Source organism: Magallana gigas, chromosome 7, assembly GCF_963853765.1.
Source record: "Magallana gigas chromosome 7, xbMagGiga1.1, whole genome shotgun sequence".
Classification (NCBI taxonomy): domain Eukaryota; kingdom Metazoa; phylum Mollusca; class Bivalvia; order Ostreida; family Ostreidae; genus Magallana; species Magallana gigas.
Genome location: NC_088859.1, coordinates 52,008,853 through 52,031,138, shown reverse-complemented (window position 1 = coordinate 52,031,138; position 22,286 = coordinate 52,008,853). Strand labels below are relative to the sequence as shown.

General features: G+C 34.9%; 1 protein-coding gene across 1 annotated transcript; it reads left to right on the top strand.

The window, feature by feature from the left end:
• The first annotated feature begins 14,943 nt into the window (after nucleotides 1-14,943).
• On the top strand, nucleotides 14,944-17,956 carry LOC136269872 (tripartite motif-containing protein 3-like). The gene is made up of 3 exons (XM_066065394.1): nucleotides 14,944-15,094; nucleotides 15,399-17,386; nucleotides 17,706-17,956. The coding sequence occupies exons 1-2, from the start codon at nucleotides 14,986-14,988 to the stop codon at nucleotides 17,093-17,095; spliced, it is 1,806 nt and encodes a 601-aa protein (XP_065921466.1). The 5' UTR covers nucleotides 14,944-14,985; the 3' UTR covers nucleotides 17,096-17,386; nucleotides 17,706-17,956.
• Nucleotides 17,957-22,286: the final 4,330 nt, after the last annotated feature.

Sequence of the window (22,286 nt, the reverse complement as noted above, 5' to 3'; positions counted from 1 at the left end):
CCCCCTTCCCCGTCGGAGCGGGGGTATAATTATAATGTTTCATGATTGCAAAAATTTACAGAGCAACGCGGAATGTTTTCTGCTTATGGTGACGGAGTTTGGATACTCGGGAATACAGCACAGACGCTTGTTTCTCAGTGTAATAAAAGTTCATACTATACTCAGTAGCTTAATGTAAGCACGTGTATACATTCTTTTCTTTTTTTTATCTCAATCTTTCAAAACTTTGTTATTTTATCATTGCAAATTCCGACCTTTTGCGTTTGTGTCGGAACTTTTCCGGAAGCATCATGAACTTGTTTATACATGTAGTGTGATAATGGGTTGTCCCGAGGAAAGAAAACAACTCACTGATATGATTCTTCAATTTATTCGGAGATATACGGGGTTTCGCGAGTTAACCCGGTAATAGAAGAAATAGTTATCATCATAAAAATGATCAATATCAACGTTATACTACTTGCAAAGAAGAATAACTCTGATCACAATAGATAATTTCAAGGTTAATCAGAGTTACTGCCGTTGAACGCAATTCACTAAAATATAAAAATACGTTGTGCTCTTTATCAGAATGAATATAATATTCGATTAGATAAAAATATAAACCTTCAATGTAGCTCCTTTGTAGATTACATTACTTCAAGATACTAGTAAATATAATAAAACTTTGTAAGATCAACTGGATATAGAACCGGGATATGAACATGCTTTTTCGAGAAAACGCATTTTTGTTAATGAATAAATATGATTCAAGGAATAGATCTATGAATTAACGATTATTTATTTATGCCTTAAAATTACTGTATTATCCTAAGGGTAAGTTCAAATTAATGGAAGAGCCAATGTAACAGCCGCAAGCATGAATTTTGATTTTCGCTGGTGACGTTGCACTTTTGCCCAACATCGTTCAACGTTAGTGACGTAATAGTTCAACTCATCATTTAACCTTTCACTATCTTTTGCGTGTTATTTACAAAATGAATTCAATAACTTTTCTATGGATCGACGTATCAAAGAACGTCGATCAATAGTAAAAATCATTACATTCATTTCTTATCATTTAATGTATAAATCATTTTCAAATCATAAAATGTAAAGTGTCATTGATAAAAAATATAAAAATGTAAATGAAGCTGCGCGTATGAATATAAAACAATTACCAAGGCAACAATATTCAAAATAGATCCGCCTTCAGCTGATGCAGAGCTATTGAGCTGCAGTTGCTTTCCACACCCTTTACATGCAAAAAATATGTGGACTGTAAATATTATTTATTAGGTTTGTTACTGACTGACTACATAAATATTATACATATACATGTAGGCCCTATTACATGGCTTCGAGGGCGACACACCAGAATATTTGCCCTGAGGTGACAGGAAAGCCCTGGAGTGTTATGTTGCCCGATGCCGAAGATATTGTCGCCCGAGAAGACATGTAATATATGTTATATAACATTTTTTAAAATAAGAATCTTTTTAAGACTATATTAATCTTATTAACATGAGATTTTAAATATTAATGCATCTTCATATCTTACAATTCAATTTTCTTGTAAAATGTTGATAGATACTTTCAAAAACAAGATAATTTTTCAAATTGAATAATTAAAGTAAGTTTCTCTGCATAGCAGACACTGTCATGACATTAATTTTTTTATTTTCGAGGAACTGTTTACGTTTGCTTGTAGCTAAATTTCGAACCCGACGTAATCAATATGCAGAATGATTGCACGCAAGGGTGATGTAACAGTTTCGGTAGGGCAATATATTTCCGGGAGGGCAATATAACTATTTCCGGTGTGATTCAGCAATTTTCAAGGCATAGTAATAAAATTATCTCATTTGTGACATAACGAGAAAACTTATTCAAAAATGTTATATTATACATACATTACATGGCATCGAGGGCGACATACCACTCCAGGGCTTTCCTGCCATCTCGGGGCAAATATTCTGGTATGTCGCCCTCGATGCCATGTAATATATGTATAATGTAGAGCAGAGCGGATCAGAAACCCTTGACTTGGGAAGATGGTATATTATATAATCAGAATATTATTTCCCTTGCGCCGAACAGCATTTCAACCAATAAAATAAAGTAAATTTGTACATCATGTATTCTCTACTAATCACAAGGAAGACGTTATATAATAAGGATTTAATTCATTGCATATGGTACTGGAGAATGAAAGTGTATTGTACATTAGCAACAGCACATACCTCATGGTGGAATTTAAAAGCCCATTCAGAACTGGATCAAATGTATCTAGAGATTATATATTTCTAGTATTTATAATCGGTTCGACCGGGTCCCATTTTACTGTGGGTGCGCTTGATTTGTCTACACTGTTGTACACCAGGTGTAGATGATTAACACCATATAATCAAGCGAAATTTGGTGTAGTGTTCAATATGGACGCCAAATAGTGACAGCTGCCGAGGAGTTCCGTTTTTAAGACAATTCTTTTAATAGCTTTTGAAAATAAATAATTTTTGTAATCCATTGCTTACCTTGCCAGTTTTCAGGTACATGCAAAGTACAGTATGTGTTTGTTTCTTTTGAATAGGCTATTAAAATTGTTTAGTTTATGTTAGGAGAGACACAATGCTCAGCAAAAGAGAAAACTTATTGTCAAGCAAAAAAAAATATTTAAGTGAATTTACAACTGAAAAAGTATAATCTGGCAAAATAACTAGAAAGCTAGTGCATTCATATGCATTGAAAAAATAAATGCGTAAAAAACCATCTTTTCTTACTTCTTAGTATACTATACATGTTCAATGTATCTGTTGACTTTTTCTGACAAAACATGTTTTCTTTATATAAATAAAAAATACAAAGCTTTTGATTTTTTTTTCATATGCTTTGAACACTTTCATATTTACACACGCAATATGTGCTACAATTAGGCTATCAACTCTAGCATATTTTATGTGCTGACAAAAGAAATTCTGCAGATTTCTATGTTTACCGTTTTGCCGCCATATTGAAAATAAGAGTGTAATGTCCAACACATGCCCTGCACAAAGTGTAGACGGTGTACACGTAAAGTGTCCACTTTTGCACTTGATTATAGAAAAGTGTACACAGGTCGTTAGGTGTAGACAAATCAAGCGCGCCCTGTAATTAAAAAAAAAATACTAGATGACTTCCAAATCTATGCTTTTTACTCCAAGGTTTACAGAGGTCATGTCTCTTAGAAACCAAATCCAAGGACAAGCTGCCCTTTAAAGGGCATCAATGCAGGATATCATTGTAAAAAAGGGAAAGTAAGGTAAAATAGTGGGCGGATTTCATATCAATTCTACTTACAAAAAAAACAAAAACCAAAGTTCGCCACATCAATAATTAGTCTAATTAGCTAATACAATTACAGAAGCAGAGCCGGTGTATGCCTGCATTACGTGATTATTGTAAAAGTAAACACAGGCGCCATTAGATGGCGCATCTTTCTTCGAGTGAGTACACAAACTGTGAACTTGATCACATTGAGTGTTCGATTTTCATTCTCGTACGCAGATGAAACAATTATGCAGTGTTTTGTCTGAAACGAGGTAATTCTATTTATTGTGATCGGGTGTCATAGACTTCATAAAACATTCATATAAAACAGAGCACACGGATAGTTCTGTACACATTGTGTCTGACAAAGACAAATAACAAATACGAATAGTTCCTTGGTATAAAAAAATAACAAGAATATATACAAATAGTTATGTATGCTATACCGTACAACAGGGTACTAATCATACAGTTTATATGTATATGCCCCTACTCTACATAAAGAAGCTATTGAATGAAAATACATTTTCAATTCTACATTAAATTCATGCATGTCAGAAAGTTCTGGTTCAATTCTCAGATATCCTTGGGTTTTTTTAAAGTAAGCACTAATAATAATGATAATTATAATAGTAGTAAAAATAAAAATGATAGTACGTAATAATAATATTAAGAATATTTAATGTATAGACAATAATATCGGTATAAGACGACACGCCATCAAAACCTGAATTAATGATAAAACCTAAACAATTAAAACTTGTACCGTACAATATACAGAATAAAATCAAGGGACACAGAGGGCTCGACAACAGATAGACAGATAGAACGCAGTTCGCAATTCAAAATTTAGAATTCATACTTGGGGCCCGCTTGCCTTATATGCGATTGAATAGTGAACTGCGTTCTATCTAGATCGCAGTTCGCAATTCAAAATTTAGAATTCATATTTGGGGCCCGCTTGCCTTATATGCAATTGAATAGTGAACTGCGTTCTATAGAACGCAGTTCGCAATTCAAAATTTAGTGCGATTGAATAGTGAACTGCGTTCTATCTAGAACGCAGTTTGGGGCCCGCTTGCCTTATATGCAATTGAATAGTGAACTGAGTTCTATAGAACGCAGTTCGCAATTCAAAATTTAGTGCGATTGAATAGTGAACTGCGTTCTATCTAGAATGCAGTTCGCAATTCAAAATTTAGAATTCATACTTGGGGCCCGCTTGCCTTATATGCAATTGAATAGTGAACTGCGTTCTATCTAGAACGCAGTTCGCAATTCAAAATTTAGAATTCATACTTGGGGCCCGCTTGCCTTATATGCAATTGAATAGTGAACTGCGTTCTATCTAGAACGCAGTTCGCAATTCAAAATTTAGAATTCATACTTGGGGCCCGCTTGCCTTATATGCAATTGAATAGTGAACTGCGTTCTAGATAGAACGCAGTTCACTATTCAATGAACTTCAAAATTTAGAATTCATACTTGGGGCCCGCTTGCCTTATATGCAATTGAATAATGAACTGCGTTCTATAGAACGCAGTTCGCACTTCAAAATTTAGTGCGATTGAATAGTGAACTGCGTTCTATCTAGAACGCAGTTCGCAATTCAAAATTTAGAATTCATACTTGGGGCCCGCTTGCCTTATATGCAATTGAATAGTGAACTGCGTTTTATCTAGAACGCAGTTCGCAATTCAAAATTTAGAATTCATACTTGGGGCCCGCTTGCCTTATATGCAATTGAATAGTGAACTGCGTTCTATCTAGAACGCAGTTCGCAATTCAAAATTTAGAATTCATACTTGGGGCCCGCTTGCTTTATATGCAATTGAATAGTGAACTGCGTTCTATCTAGAACGCAGTTCGCAATTCAAAATTTAGAATTTATATTTGGGGCCCGATTGCCTTATATGCAATGGAATAGTGAACTGCGTTCTAGAACGCAGTTCGCAATTCATTTTTGGGGCCCGAAATTTTCAGGGGCATCTACTAGTGGTATTTCACTACCACTGTGAAATTTGGTGATGCAGTAATCTATAGTTTTTGAGATCTGTATGGTGTCCGGATAGGGCCATTTGCATTAGCGCGACATCGCGTTCAGATAAACGAGACATTGCGCTAACACATGTACACAACACACCGTCGCGCTAACGCAACTTTGCACAACACGCCGTCGCGCTAACACAACTTTGCACAACACGCCGTCGCGCTAACACAAGTTTGCTTAACACGCCGTCGCGCTAACGCAACTTTGCAAGTTTCATAGTCTAGTAGGAAGTCATGTCCGGAAATATTAGACTGCGCATGCTGAAATATGCATGCACGCAAGCATGGATAAAAAATAAATAAAATGTACTTTGAAATATATATATTATTTTCATTTATTATCAGTGCATATGAATAAAAATATAGTTACTAGTGTGTCACTAGATAAGGATATGAATTTCGTGGATCTTTGCACAACACGCCGTCGCGCTAACACAACTTTGCTTAACACGCCGTCGCGCTAACGCAACTTTGCAAGTTTCATAGTCTAGTAGGAAGTCATGTCCGGAAATATTAGACTGCGCATGCTGAAATATGCATGCACGCAAGCATGGATAAAAAATAAATAAAATGTACTTTGAAATATATATATTATTTTCATTTATTATCAGTGCATATGAGTAAAAATATAGTTACTAGTGTGTCACTAGATAAGGATATGAATTTTGTGGATCATTGTTTAGTTGATCCACGAAATTAAATATTCATTGAAGTGCAATTTTAATTAACATTTTGTATTGATAGGTTCATTGGCCACTAATTTACGTATACTTGATATTGTGATTTTCACTTTATCCACGAAAATTGATGCCCTTGAATATCAATGAAACCACAATATTCAATTGCATATAAGCCCGATTCTCAGAAACTATAGATAACTGCATCACCATATTTTCACAGTGGTAGTGAAATACCACTAGTAAATGCCCCTGAAAAATTCAGGTCCCAAATATGAATTCTAAATTTTAATTGCGAATTGCTTTCTAGATAGAACGCAGTTCACTATATTCAATTGCATATAAGCCCGATTCTTAAACATAGGTAATAACAGATTACAAAGCTCACCGAGACGAGGGATCACCTTTTTGAGGAATCACCTTTATGAGACCACCTTTATCATATTATTTGAAAATCATAGTTAATGATCTTGGATATACATGGATATTGTTTTGACAAAATATCGTATAACAATATAATATAATAAAAATTGTATAATAATCATATGTTCATTTCATAGGGTATTATATGATACAATGTTTATCAATACGATAATATAAAATACTATATTGCATCCTATGATACCAGTACAATATATATCATATATTACAATAAAATACTGTAATAAATAATGATGCAATATGATATTGTAACATATGATATGACATTGTATCTTGTTATACATTGTTAAATTTGATCACATAATACAATATCATAATATATTATGATATTGATATGATATGATACATTATAATAATATATGATACAATATCATATCACATAATGCATCACAATATTATACTGTATAATATTATAGCATGATATTGCATTGTATGATATTGTATCATATTTAATACAATGTAGGATATTGTATCATATGATACAATAAAATTAGCTACAACATTGTACCATATCAATTGATACAATATCATGTGATATAGTACTATATTATATCATACAATATCATAGTATACTTTATTGTTTTATATGATACAATATCACATTATACAATATCATATAACACATTTTCATATATTGATATAATAATATATTATATAAACCAATCTCATTTTATACAATATCGTATGATATGATATGATATGATATATATTATACAATATCATATCATATGATACTATATTATGTTGCAATATCATATGAATTAGCATGTGATAAAATATAATATATGTGATATTATACAATATCATATTATACAATATTGTATCATAATAAACAATACTATACATAACAATATCACAATACAATATCATATCATAATGTACCAAAAAATTGATACAATATCATATCGTATCATATAACTTTTTACAATATAATATATGATATAATATTGTATCATATAAAACAATAGTGTATCATATCATACAATACTATATCATAGGAATCATATTATATCATTTAACAACGAACACATCTATCAAGCAGGTTTTAGATAGGATAATTTTTTGTAGCATCCTTGATAATGGAGATCTGCATCTGAAGCTACCTCTGCAGTTCATTAATATTATAGTTAAATCAACTATGCAAGCTATTATCTAAATATGTGACCTGTTCCAAAAAAACAAATCTCATCCAGCATCCGAAACATACGCCTCAGATTCAGCATTCAAGCTTGCCAGGTGCATCAGTATCATAAGACGTATCATCCATGCAAGTTTTATGAAGTTAGGACCAGTAATAACTGAGATATAATCATCAGAGGGCACCTGCTCCAAAAACTTTAACAAACTCTTAAAACCTTAACCTCCTTCAGCATCCGAAACCTATGGCTCAGATTCAGCATTCATGCCTGTCAGGTGCATCAGTATTATAAGACGCACCATCCATATAAGTTTGGTGAAGTTAAGACCAGTGATAACTAAGTTATAATCATCAAAGGGCACCTGCTCCAAAAACTTTAACCAGCTCTAAAAACCTTAACCTCATCCAGCATCCGAAACCTATGGCTCAGATTCGGCATTCCTTCCTGTCAGAGGCATCAGTATCATACGACACACCATCTATGCAAGTTTGGTGAAGTTAGGACCAGTAATAACTAAGATATAATCATCAAAGGGCACCTGCTCCAAAAACTTTAACCAGCTCTAAAAACCTTAACCTCATCCAGCATCTGAAACCTATGGCTCAGATTCAGCATTCAAGCCTGCCAGGTATATCAGTATCATAAGACGCACCATCTATGCAAATTTAGTGAAGTTAGGACCAGTAATAACTAAGATATAATCATCAAAGGGCACCTGCTCCAAAAACTTTAACCAGCTCTAAAAACCTTAACCTCATCCAGCATCTGAAACCTAAGGCTCAGATTCAGCATTAAAGCATGTCTGATGCATCAGTATCATAAGATGCACCATCCATGCAAGTTTGGTAAAGTTAGGACCAGTAGTAACCTATAAATTACTATCAAAGGGCACCTGCACCAAAAACTTTAACTTGCTCCAAAAACCTTAACCTCCTCCAGCATCTGAAACTCATGGCCCTGATTCAGCATTCAGGTCTTTCAAGTCCATGAGTAGGTCAAGATGCATCATCCATGCAAGTTTGGTGAAGATAGGACAAGTAATAACTTAGATACAGGACCTGCAACAAAAACATTAACCAGGTTCGGACGCCGACGCCGACGCCGAGGGTATAGCATAAGCACCCCCCGACTTCGTTTCGGTGAGCTAAAAACTACCCAAATATGAATTCTAAATTTGAATTGCGAACTGCGTTCTAGATAGAACGCAGTTCACTATTCCATTGCATATAAGGCAAGCGGGTCCCAAGTATGAATTCAAAATTTTGAATTGCGAACTGCGTTCTAGATAGAACGCAGTTCACTATTCAATTGCACATAAGGCAAGCGGGCCCCAAATATGAATTCTAAATTTTGAATTGCGAACTGCGTTCTAGATAGAACGCAGTTCACTATTCAATCGCACTAAATTTTGAATTGCGAACTGCGTTCTATAGAACGCAGTTCACTATTCAATTGCATATAAGGCAACGGGCCCCAAATATGAATTCTAAATTTTGAATTGCGAACTGCGTTCTAGATAGAACGCAGTTCACTATTCAATCGCACTAAATTTTGAATTGCGAACTGCGTTCTATAGAACGCAGTTCACTATTTAATTGCATATAAGGCAAGCGGGCCCCAAGTATGAATTCTAAATTTTGAATTGCGAACTGCGTTCTAGATAGAACGCAGTTCACTATTCAATTGCATATAAGGCAAGCGGGCCCCAAGTATGAATTCTAAATTTTGATTTGCGAACTGCGTTCTAGATAGAACGCAGTTCACTCTTCAATTGCATATAAGGCAAGCGGGCCCCAAGTATGAATTCTAAATTTTGAATTGCGAACTGCGTTCTAGATAGAACGCAGTTCACTATTCAATTGCATATAAGGCAAGCGGGCCCCAAGTATGAATTCTAAATTTTGAATTGCGAACTGCGTTCTAGATAGAACGCAGTTCACTATTCAATCGCACTAAATTTTGAATTGCGAACTGCGTTCTATAGAACGCAGTTCACTATTCAATTGCATATAAGGCAAGCGGGCCCCAAATATGAATTCTAAATTTTGAATTGCGAACTGCGTTCTATAGAACGCAGTTCACTATTCAATTGCATATAAGGCAAGCGGGCCCCAAATATATATTCTTAATTTTGAATTGCGAACTGCGTTCTAGATAGAACGCAGTTCACTATTCAATCGCACTAAATTTTGAATTGCGAACTGCGTTCTATAGAACGCAGTTCACTATTCAATTGCATATAAAGCAAGCGGGCCCCAAATATGAATTCTAAATTTTGAATTGCGAACTGCGTTCTAGATAGAACACAGTTTACTATTCAATTGCATATAAGGCAAGCGGGCCCCAAGTATGAATTCTAAATTTTGAATTGCGAACTGCATTCTAGATAGAACGCAGTTCACTATTCAATCGCACTAAATTTTGAATTGCGAACTGCGTTCTATAGAACGCAGTTCACTATTCAATTGCATATAAGGCAAGCGGGCCCCAAATATGAATTCTAAATTTTGAATTGCGAACTGCGTTCTAGATAGAACGCAGTTCACTATTCAATCGCACTAAATTTTGAATTGCGAACTGCGTTCTATAGAACGCAGTTCACTATTCAATTGCGAACTGCGAACTGCGTTCTAAAAACCGATTGCCTACTTTTTGTGGTCCTTACGTGTATATGCAAATTCCACTTTAACTTAGATAAGTTTTTTTACAGAGAAAATAATACATTCCACTATTTTCATGTTTCAGATTATAGTACAAAAATAATAATAACTAGACACGATCTCGTTGCGAGCAACGAGGAGGTCTTCCGTCCGGTTTTTAGAATTTGATATGACGTCATCAACGCTAATTTTTGAATTGAAATATTGAATGTGTGATAACGTATAAACACGAGAAGCATGTGTCCTAACTACAGTGAATTGAATCGGCTGTCCACAAGCGCAGCGTCTCCTCGGCCCGTGTTATGTAAATGTACACTCAACGTTGTGGGTTTCAAATGTTTGCAGTTCGACAAATGAATTTTACTTTTCAACATTAAACTATTTTATGACATAGACAAGATCATATAGAACGCCTTTTTCAACGAACAACATTTGCAGCGCACAAATACCCCGTTTTTTTCCAAATAAAATAAAAATACGTGGTAACAACCTTATTACACTCATATTAAGCAATACCTGAACAAAAAATTATTGTTACGAAATTGATAAGATCATAATGAACAACATTTGCAGCGACATCAATATCTAAAGGGTTCTAGGTCGCTAATTTGAGTGACCAGCCCTTTTTCTTGATGTCAAACAAAAAATCTTGTAAATAAAAATATTTCAAAAAATGTCTCAACAAAATAATTGCAAGAAAAGAGATACACTAAGAAAAGCATGCAAAATTACAACGCTTTTTTATCTCAATTTTCGTTTTCTGCCGAGCTCCGGTAACTCTTGTGCTAGGCAAATATGAATGCTTTATACAAATTAACAATCTTTTATTTATCATTCTTGAAATTTTGAAATCGATATCGCAAGTAGGTCATGAGAACACTCTTGCACAAACCAACACCCTAAAATTCCTTAAAATGTCAATATCTCAAAAACGGAAATGATGTCATCAACCAAAAAAAATTCCGTTAAGGTTAAAAACATCGTTAGTTAGATCTGAAAATGTCATAAATTTCGGTAAAAAAAAATATCGGCACTCAGGGCTTGAACACGGGTCGCCTGGGCACATATCCACGACTCTAACGACTGAGCTATTCGGACTCTCGCTTCAAAACTGTGATGCTAGATATCTCGAGAATGCGTTGTTTAATTTTAAAACAAATTACATATTCTGAATCAGTGAAAGGGTCACTATCAACCCTACATAGAAATATCAAAAAAGAAAAAAGTTGAAAAAATCGATTTTTTGTCTTTCCTTCCGGTGACGAACGGAAGTGACGGACGTTAATTATTTAACATAAAGGCACCCATCCAAAGGTAGATCTATCATTGCTGAAAATTTGAAGTTTCTATCTTCAACCATTTTTTAAATATTTGCTGGACAAAATGAATTTTTGAAAAAAGTAAATTGAACGACGTTGACAAACAGAAGTGATGTCATATTCGAAAAGATGCGTATGCATAGCTTTAGGTACTCCCTTCTATCTGTGAAAATTTCGTGAAAATCTGTCGAATTGTTTTTAATATATATGGTTTTGAAAAATTTGGTGCAGGAAAAAAAAACAAGAAAAATAATAGGTCAAAAGAAACCTAACGAAAACAATAGGTCTTCCGTTGGAAACGGAAGACCTTAATTAGTTTCATTTTTCTAGCAGCATTTACTTTTTAACTAAAAATTAAAGCATCATAATTTTCTTCGTGTTCAGTCTAAAGATAGGGATCACACTGTAACAGTAAATAATGGACATTGGTGGTAAAAAAAGAAGACATTTCACTGTTTTATTAGTCACAGACTTGGAGCAGAATTCACATGAACTTTTCATCAGCACTCCTTGGTGATACCTTAACTGATTCATGCCGTTGATAAAGTATTCCTTCAATGACATCAAACATGTTTTAATCACTTTAATGTGTATAAAATTGAATTGGTGATCTGTTACCTAATAGTTGCAGATATTCAGCTAGTAGACCTGCTTGAATCGACCACAATTAATGAAACTTTTATTATCAGTGTCAAAGTAAATCAGTTTATTCCAAAATGGGCTGTGACCTACAAACCTTTTAATGTAAATTGGTCAACACAAAAATATATATGTATGGTTTAGAAGTAAGGATACATGCAACGATCGAGAGGTTGGACCAGGGCCTGTGCCACCCTGGAAAGTTCATATATATCAATATTTTAAAGATGCTTGTTAATTTCCTACATAAGGACAATGTAGTAAAATTAATTCTGTATATAAAATAATCCAGTGTTAGCTCGACGCCAAGTTTATAACTCGCACGCACAGGGATCCATTTTTGTGCGGGATTGTGCTTGTGCCAACAAGAAAAAGTTGCCGAATGAAAAGGACTTTAACCAAATTATACGTTGTGCTAGTTTGTCAGACTTTAGGAATAATCCTGAATATCTTTACAATTTGACTGTTCCCGGTGCGATCTTTAGCAATGGTTCACACGTGGGGAACCGACAGACAAACAGACCCAAGTCGTGCAACGTGAAACGACCCGTGTTTGTGTCCAGTGAAGGACCGGGCTTCAGCTCGAGAGTCGAGTTCATGAAAGTGTACGTCCACTATGAGTACCAGTGCTCTCCCTCCTACAGAGACGCCGCTAAATACGTCCCCGGGGAATTCCCCTCTCTCGACGGAAGTGGTTCCCCGCTACCCAACGAAGACATGGAGGACGGAGAGCGCGGAAAGAAAGGGAAGCGGTGTGGTAGCGGGAAAAAGGAGGCGGCGGAGAAACAGCGTAAACAGTCCCAGCAACAGAAGCAGCGCAAACAGTCCAGTGTCCAGACGCCGCAGGACAAGGGGAAGCAATCCAGTACGTCACTGGACGGGTCACTGGGGTCAAGCAGTGAGTCCATCGGAAGTAATGGCGTGTCGTCCAAAAAGCATCAAGCTGCTTCCGGTGATACACAAACGACAAAACCACGAAGTCCACAACGGAAAGTCACGGACGTATTAGTAGGACAATGCATTATGGGAAAACCGTGCCCCACGTAGTACGAGTACCCGCTGACAGACACCTGTGTACTGTACTGTACTTGTGTACGAGTACATATGTACGAGTACCTGTTGACGGTTTCCTATGTATTAGTTCCTTAGTATACGAGACACCTGTGCACTGTAGTACTTGTGTACGAGTACATATGTACGAGTACCTGTTGACGGTTTCCTATGTATTAGTTCATTAGTATGAGTACCCGCTGACAGATACCTGTGTACTGTATTACACGTGTGTGGGTACCTGTTGACGTGAACCTTTATACTAGTGTGTACGAGTACCTGTTAACAGGTACATTACATGTACATGTATTATAGTACCTGTGTGGTTAAATCTTCCTTCATGTGGTTTGTACACGTGCGATTGCTTTACCTTTCGTCCGTTGCGATGAAGTTCCAAGTTCCAAGTTCCCAAGAGCCTATAGCAAAGGACATTGAAATCCGCCGTCCATTTTGTATGTATGATTCCGTTGTATTGAAGTCATTCTATCATCAAAATTATCAACAATATATAAAGTATTTGAATTACAACAAAAGATTTCCCGGTCATTCTCCTGGTGAAATAGTCTGAAGTGATTATTGTTATTTTAACTTTTCCCGGTATTTGCTCCATTTCAAAATTTTGTTCTATATCAGCGATGTACTTTAAACTGAAGACAATAATGGGTGCGAGTTTTATCAAAGAAAATTCCGTAATGTGTACACTTTAGATTGGTGTTGGCGAAAGCTAATCATGATGCCATTAAAACTTTAAACTGTTTTAAGATGTTTGAAAACTTTGAAAAAAGGAAACAATTGTTCCATATCATTTCTACGAACTCTTCGTAGAATTTGAATTAATTCAAGGAATTTAAAGGAAAAAAACTGACTCGCTGTTGTAGACCTCAAGAACATAAAATAAATTCTAGCTTAATTCTATCAAATGACTATAAAAAATAGACGGTGTGTGATGGTCCAACAGTACTTGTTTTATCCGGGACGATTCATCCGCACGAAGGAACATAGAAACACATTTTTAGTCAGGCTGAAGCAGCTGTGCCTTCTTTTCACTTAACAAAAACTTGTACAATTTCAAAATCATTTGACTTTTCACCCAAAAAAAAAATAACAAGAGGAAAACTGATGCTGCAACAAATATATAATTATCAATAAAAGAACTGATTTGAGTTATAATCAGATTGGGTCGACAATAGAATGCGTTTGATGGTTATGTCTTTTACTTGTGTCTTGTTTGATATTTAAAAAAATTAGCTGTCCTAAAATCAACACTCTCTCTCTCTCTCTCTCTCTCTCTCTCTCTCTCTCTCTCTCTCTCTGGGGCTTACACTAACTTTCTTCCAATAAAAACATTCTATTAAGCATATTATTTTGTAGAAAATGGGACAATTCGACTCTATGAGCCCTTTTTTTTAAATCGCATTTTTCGACAGGCAAGTAACGAGAGAGCAAGCTTATAAATAATGATCAAATCCAATAAAGTCCGAAGGGCCTTATGATAGATTTGATCACACCCCGACCGAAATTATCACCTCATTATATTCAAAGAATGATTCCTTATTACTTATATTTATATAATTTTAAGCCATCGTACGATTAAATATAAAAATGTAAATAAACAAACCAAGCTGGCGCCTCGATTTGGCGTCATTTGTATTATGGGTTATATAGTACAAAATCGATACGTAGTGTTATCACAGACAAAGACACTGGATAATGTAAATATATATATATGACGTTTTTAGCAATTCATGAGGCAGACAACAATCACGTGATCCTAAAGGGGTCACCTAACCAGGAAGAGTATATATTACCCCGAGTCGCCATGATAGAAGTTGAAGGTTTGTACAGTTTTGAGATCTAAATGTTGCTGCATGCTGTCTGTATTTTCCAACGTTTTTCAACAACACATTTTTATATAATACCTTATTAAAAGTCATTAAAAGTTAGATGGTTGAACATATATGTAAATCATACGATATTTTAGATACATGTATGTGCATGTAAATGAATTTTATACAACTACAAAAAAAATGAACTGAAAGAGGACAGTTTCACACATAAACACAAAATTTATATCTTGGATACAAAATCTGTACAAGCGGGAACATATGTAAATAAAATACAAGAATTAATTTTTTTCAGAATCCGTGCAAGTTCATTGTCTGACCATGGACGAGCGTTGGGCCCAGGATGTGTTACGGTGTCGTCTCTGTGAGACCCCGGGACCCCCTATGTACTGTGACATTTGTCACATACATCTGTGTAAAGCCTGTGTGGGGGAACATCTCTCCGATCAATCCAAAGAACACAAAGTGCTGCCATTTGAACAGCGGGGATCTACTCTAAATTACCCTAAGTGTCCTAAACATTCCACAAAACAATGTGAACTTCACTGTGAACAATGTGACATTCCTATTTGTGCACTCTGTATTTCTGGAGAACATTTAGGACATAAACCAGTCGACATTGTTAAACATATTGAAAGCAAAAAAGAACTTTTACAGAGAGAAATGCAAGAGTTACAGAAATCCATTTCTCCTAAATATCAACAGATTGCCTCTAATATCCCAGTTCAGAAAGCTGCTCTGAATGAAAACGGCCAGAAATTGACATCAGCAATAGACAAACATGGAGAAGCCTTGCACAGAGAAATAGACACCAGGATCCACAAACTGAAATCTGATCTGAATGAAATGGACACCAAACACCTGGCCGTCCTCAACAAACAGGAGGATGAAATCACACGCACCATATCTGAAATCACACAGAGCATTACTGATCTGAAGAAGTTAGTGGACTCCAATGATGTCAGTCTTGTCTCTGCCTACAAATCTAGGATTGCTGAATTTAGAAGATTGCCTCCTAAACTCACAGTGTCCTTACCAAGTTTTACCCCTCAGAAGATCAACAAAGAACAGCTTTATCAACAGTTTGGTTCTCTGTCAGCGTCATCTATCAAAACAGAAGAACAAGTCTACACCATGGATTCCCCCGGTGCTGAGTCCTCTCCCCCGGACAGACCGCTCATTGATGTACCACGGATCATCACACAGATAAACACCGAGTATGTCGACTCTAATAGATTATACAGTGTGTCCTGTCTGAGGGATGAAGAACTATGGACGCATGGTGGGGAAAACAAGATGAGACTGTACAACCTAAAGGGAGAACTATTGAAGTCAGTCCAAACCAAGTCAGGGAACGTTCCATTCGACATAGCAGTGACAAGGAGTGGGGATCTAGTTTATACTGATTACAAAGATAGAACTGTGAACATAGTAAAGAATAAAAAGATAAAGACAGTGATCAGACTACAGGGGTGGGGACCTCTCAGTGTCTGTAGTACCTCCTCTGGTGACCTCCTGGTTGTCATGGACAGTGATGATGATAAACAAACAAAAGTTGTGTGTTACTCTGGCTCCACAGAGAAACAAAGTATTCAGTACGATGACAAAGGACAACCTCTCTATTCATCTGGTAACATTAAATACATCAGTGAGAACAGGAACCTAGATATCTGTGTGTCAGACTGGGACGCCCGTGCAGTAGTGGTGGTCAATCAGGCCGGGAAACTCCGGTTTACCTACACTGGTCCTCCCTCTACTACCAAGGAATCATTTAGTCCATACGGCATCACAACAGACAGCCAGGGTCGGATCCTGACAGTAGACCGTGACAACGACCGTATCCACATCCTGGATCAGGACGGACAGTTCCTCCGCTACATTGACAACTGTCATTTACAGAGTCCATTGGGTCTATGTGTGGACACCAGAGACAACCTCTTTGTGGCTGAGTTAGACACAGGTAAAGTGAAGAAAATCCAGTATTACATGTAAACAAACTGTGTGTATATCTACATATAAAAACAAACTGTGTGTATACCTACATATATAAACAAACTGTGTGTATATCTACATATATAAACAAACTGTGTGTATATCTACATATATAAACAAACTGTGTGTATACCTACATATATAAACAAACTGTCGGTGATACATTGATATGAATTGTTTACATATTGATAGATGAAATACAAACTATATGTATGTGTCAATACAACACTTAAACAGGCTCTGTATAAATACTATAGAGGAACATTTCTGTGGATTGTGCACAAATTACAGGTATATTTTATATGTACATGTATTGCGTGTGTATGTAAACATACTGTTATGTATATTGTGTATAATTATATTGCATGTATATAATATTGTTTATTTCTTATTATTTAAGAAAGAATAAAAATGTTAAATAGTTCTATGGGATATAAACTTGTTGGTCACATAATTAAATCCTGTGAAGTCTGAAGGAATTCTCACAAGATTACATCATGTCCCAACCAACTTTATCCAAGAGAACATTTTAACATTAAAATATATAATCATATTTACATTGAGATGAGATCATTCCAAATCATGACTTACTGTCTGTCATACATACCAGGTTATATGCTCCATGTGACAAGCCGTCAGTTGACCTCTTGACCCTTCAGAAAGTTCTACTGAATTCTTCACTTCATCCTTCAATAGATTCAGATGACAAGAGAAATAGCAATGTACTTTATATTAACAAACTGTATTTATTTTAATGTTAAGAGACTGATTGCATTTACATGGACCATGTAAACAAACAATACTTATATACAAATTGTACTTCTATTCTCATTAATAATTGTATTTCATGTTGAATGATTAATAAAAAAATATTGTATTCTACATTGAATATCACTTTGCTGTCAAATAAATACAACAGAGTTTTACATGTTATTAGATTATCTTATACCTGGAAGATTAATGATTATCTTACCTGGAAGATTAATGATTATCTTACCTTGTAGAATTTCTGAATTCCATCAGTTTCACAGGATGTTTTGATTTTATTTGTGTCCTGAAGTGTCTGAAAATAGTGCAAGATATGAAAAAGAGAGTAATTGCAGAAGAGGCCCATAAGCCTCATTGCTAACCTGAGCTTTAATTTTAAAACTTAGTTACCCAGTTAAAGTTAGATAGTTAAACTAGCTAAAACTTTAGTACATCTACTTTCATAATTATACCTCTAATTTATTTATAATTTAAGAAATTGCGGATTTGGTTTTTGCGTCAAAAGACTATGTTACGGGCTTAAAAAATGGCCTGCTAAAAATGAACATTATATTCCTGTTATTCGTTTACAGATATACAAGACATGAATATAGAAGCTTAATAGAGCATTGAATGATTTATATTTGATGTGGTCGTGTCAATAACTGCCGTCAGGTGAGCAGACAAATTGAATAATGCGTGTTAGCGCGTTATTCTGGTTGTAACGCGGCATTTGATTGGATAGAAATATTTAGTTAATTTGGATAACCTGGTTTGCATGTCACAATAATTGTTTAACAGGGTGTTTTGATAACATTTATGAAATATATTTTTTAACCGATAACATAGAAATTACCGTTTTAGAACTACTTATTGTAAATTACATGTAAATTCATAGCAGTGATTAGTTGTTGCATTTAGAGGCATTTAAATAACACAGAATTTAATGGAAAAACACAGTAGAATGTAAATATATCTTATTAAAAACATTTTTCATTTTTATTTATACACAAAGGATGTTGTTACATGTAGATCTTGTATTTATCACATATTTATCTCAATATACGGTGGATATCACTCATGGAATATATTTTTGATATTCACTTTATAAAGGGAGATAACTTATACAAGTAAAGTACACTTTACATAGTATCTCCTCTATATCAATCTGCATTCATTTACTTTTGAAACATAAAATCATTGTCATAAATATATAATGCATATAAGAGAACCATTATAACTGGAGCTTGGACTTTGGGTAGCTGTGTCAAACTGCAATGTGACGTATGCCTGTCTATTTCATTGCTGCCCACTCAGTGAAAGCTCATTGAAATCAACACGATTTGTCTGGCTTTTGAGCCAAGACTACGCAATCGGTGCATATTTCACTTGAATCCAGCGTCATTTTTAACATGTTTTGACGCAAGAAATGATAGTTAAGTCCTACGGAAAGTCCAAGGCCTTGTTAAAATGGTTCTAATACATTATGATATTCCAAGTATAACCATACACATACCGTTCTATAGGAATAGCCCCCGTACAAGGTGAACCAAGTTCAATATGACGACTCAAGATTTTCTGTAATTAATTATATAACTGCAACTATTACATTATCATAAAAGTAGTTTTAATTTAAAAAAAAAACATATAAGAGACTTTAGTTAAAACTATAAAAATACAATTTAACATATTATTCAAAAAGTCTATCTCACTCATTGCATTCAATTGGGGAAAGTACGTGCAAAAGATTTATAAATATGATTAAATACTGATTTGATATTTTAGAAATATCATAATATATTTTGAGATGAATTGAATAATTATAGAATTAAATTGATATATATGCATTCAGAAAATCACAAAAATATCAAAATGAAATGATGTTTATGTAATTAAGATGTAAATGAATCATAAAATATGAGACTGCTACATTGGTATTATAGATATAGCATTGTATTATATAACGTTACTATAGTAAAGCAGTTAAAGTTCCACTGTTCAATGGTGGTAGAGAAAAAGGCCTTCCACAATACTGTTCAATTGTGGTAGAGAAGTTACTTCTTAATCTTTCAATATGGAGACATTTCAGCTTTTGTACTCATAAATTGTAGGGCCTCCTTACTCAAGCTCAGTCCAGACGACATTTTTGGTTTTCATTTGTAGAACGAACCCGACCATTTAATAAAATTATCAGGGGGGGGGGGGTGCAATCGCAACTTCGGAATGAATTTTGAAAAGGAATTTTTGTGTGTACTGATGCGAATTATTTGCCGATAATTTAATGTTTAGAAAAGAGGCTGAAATGTTCTCATATTTATATGCGCAGATCAAGAATTATTTTCGAGTAGGGATGGGGGTACTGACTGAGGGATAATTTGTAATTTTGTTTGCCAGGAGGAGGGGGAATCTGAGGCCTATCTAAGAACGTTTACTATTTGAATTTAAAAGAAAGTTTAAATTGGACCGCCCCAAACTTCTAGGTCCGCGCATCAGTAATACTTAAGATACGCTGTATTCTCACAGTCCTGTATCATAATGAACATCATAGCAAGCTTGACATGGAAGTCTGTCAAACCAATTCTTTTTTCACTCAAGACCAGTTCACTGGTAGACATGTATAATGCTTATGTCTGCAATTACGGTAGCTTAAACACATTTAAAACGCAACAGAAACGCACAATGATATGATTGATAAATAAACAAAGCTACAATAAGCCTGGCTGTGAGTGAGGCAGGTATATACATTTCAATCAATTCGAAATTTTGTGTGAATAAGAAACATATGTACAGAATATAGGTTTTGTATTTCAGAAAAATATATATTTTATTTGGAACTAAATATATGAATGAGTTTTGATTTAGGCTTAAGGATCACAGATATATTCATTCATATCACATACTGTATTTTAATCTCTTAAGCCTGGGTAATTTTTTTTACTTCGTAATGAGTAACGTTAATGATACTTTAGATTTGTTAATTTTATCGAATATATTTAATTCTGCGATTCCGCTGTTTCGCATCAAATCGCAAAAATTCAAAATGAGAGCACCAAACTTTGTTACAATTTCATAAAGTTCACAACCTTCAGAAAAATAAGTGAGGTTTTAAAACTTCCAAGGTATCCTTATGACTATTTTACGCGGATATAATATTTTGCGTTTAATCAGGATATACAGTACTGTAGCACGGTAGCCTAATGAGACTCAGATATACAGTACTGTAGTACGGTAGCATAATGAGACACAGATATACAAAAATGTAGTACTGTAGCCTAATTAGACTCAGATAAACAGTAATGTAGTGCGGTAGCCTTATGAGACTCAGATATAGAGTACTGTAGTACTGTAGCATAATGAGACACAGATATACAAAAATGTAGTACTGTAGCCTAATTAGACTCAGATAAACAGTACTGTAGTATTGTAGCCTATTGAGACTCAGATGTACAGTACTTTAGTACTGTAGCCTAATTAGACTCAGATAAACAGTACTGTAGTGCGGTAGCCTTATGAGACTCAGAAATACAGAACTGTAGTTCTGTAGCCTAATGAGACTCAGATATACAATAATGTAGTACTGTAGCCTAATGAGACTCAGATATACAGTACTGTAGTGCGGTAGCCTTATGAGACTCAGATATACAGTACTGTTTTGTTGTAATCTAATGAAACACAGATATACAGAATAGTAGTGCTGTAGCCTAATGAGACTCAGATATACAGTACTGTAAAACTGTAGCCTAATGAGACTCAGATATACGGTAAGGTAGTGCTGTATCCTAAAAAGACTCAGATATACAGTACTGTAATACTGTAGCCTAATGAGACTCAGATATACAAAACTGTAATACTGTAGCCTACCGTGACACAGCTAGATATACAAAATTGTAGTAATGTAGCTTAACGAGACTCGGATATACAGTACTGTAATACTGTAGCCTAATGAGACTAAGATATACAGTACTGTAATACTGAAGCTTAAAGAGACTCAGATATACAGTACTGTAATACTGTAGCCTAATGAAACTCAGATATACAGTACTGTATTACTGTAGCCTAATGAAACTCAGATATACGGTAAGGTAGTGCTGCAGCTTTAAGAGACTCAGATATACAGTACTGTAATACGGTAGCCTAATGAGACTCAAATAGGGATTCATGCATGTGATGATTACAGTATAATAATGTTGTAAATAATGATATGAATATAAAAGAAAGAAGAAAGAATTTACACAGATATGAAGAGAGTATTTTCCTGGCTTTTTAACGATTTTGATATTTAATTTTACATGTCCTAAACGACGCCAATACAAAACAGGAAATTCACTGCCCTCAAGTGGATATATCTTAAGATTTTTAGTGAGCAGTTCCTGTATTAGGAAAAACAGGGAAGAGTTTAATTCAAGCATACTTGGAAAAATCACAAAATACTTAGACGATCCAT

Excerpts from the sequence above, each read along its gene's own strand:
- LOC136269872 (XM_066065394.1), top strand. The coding sequence starts at position 14,986 with ATGACGTTTTTAGCAATTCATGAGGCAGACAACAATCACGTGATCCTA. Across the intron at positions 15,095-15,398 it reads CGCCATGATAGAAGTTGAAG|AATCCGTGCAAGTTCATTGT; the intron begins GTTTGTACAGTT and ends AATTTTTTTCAG.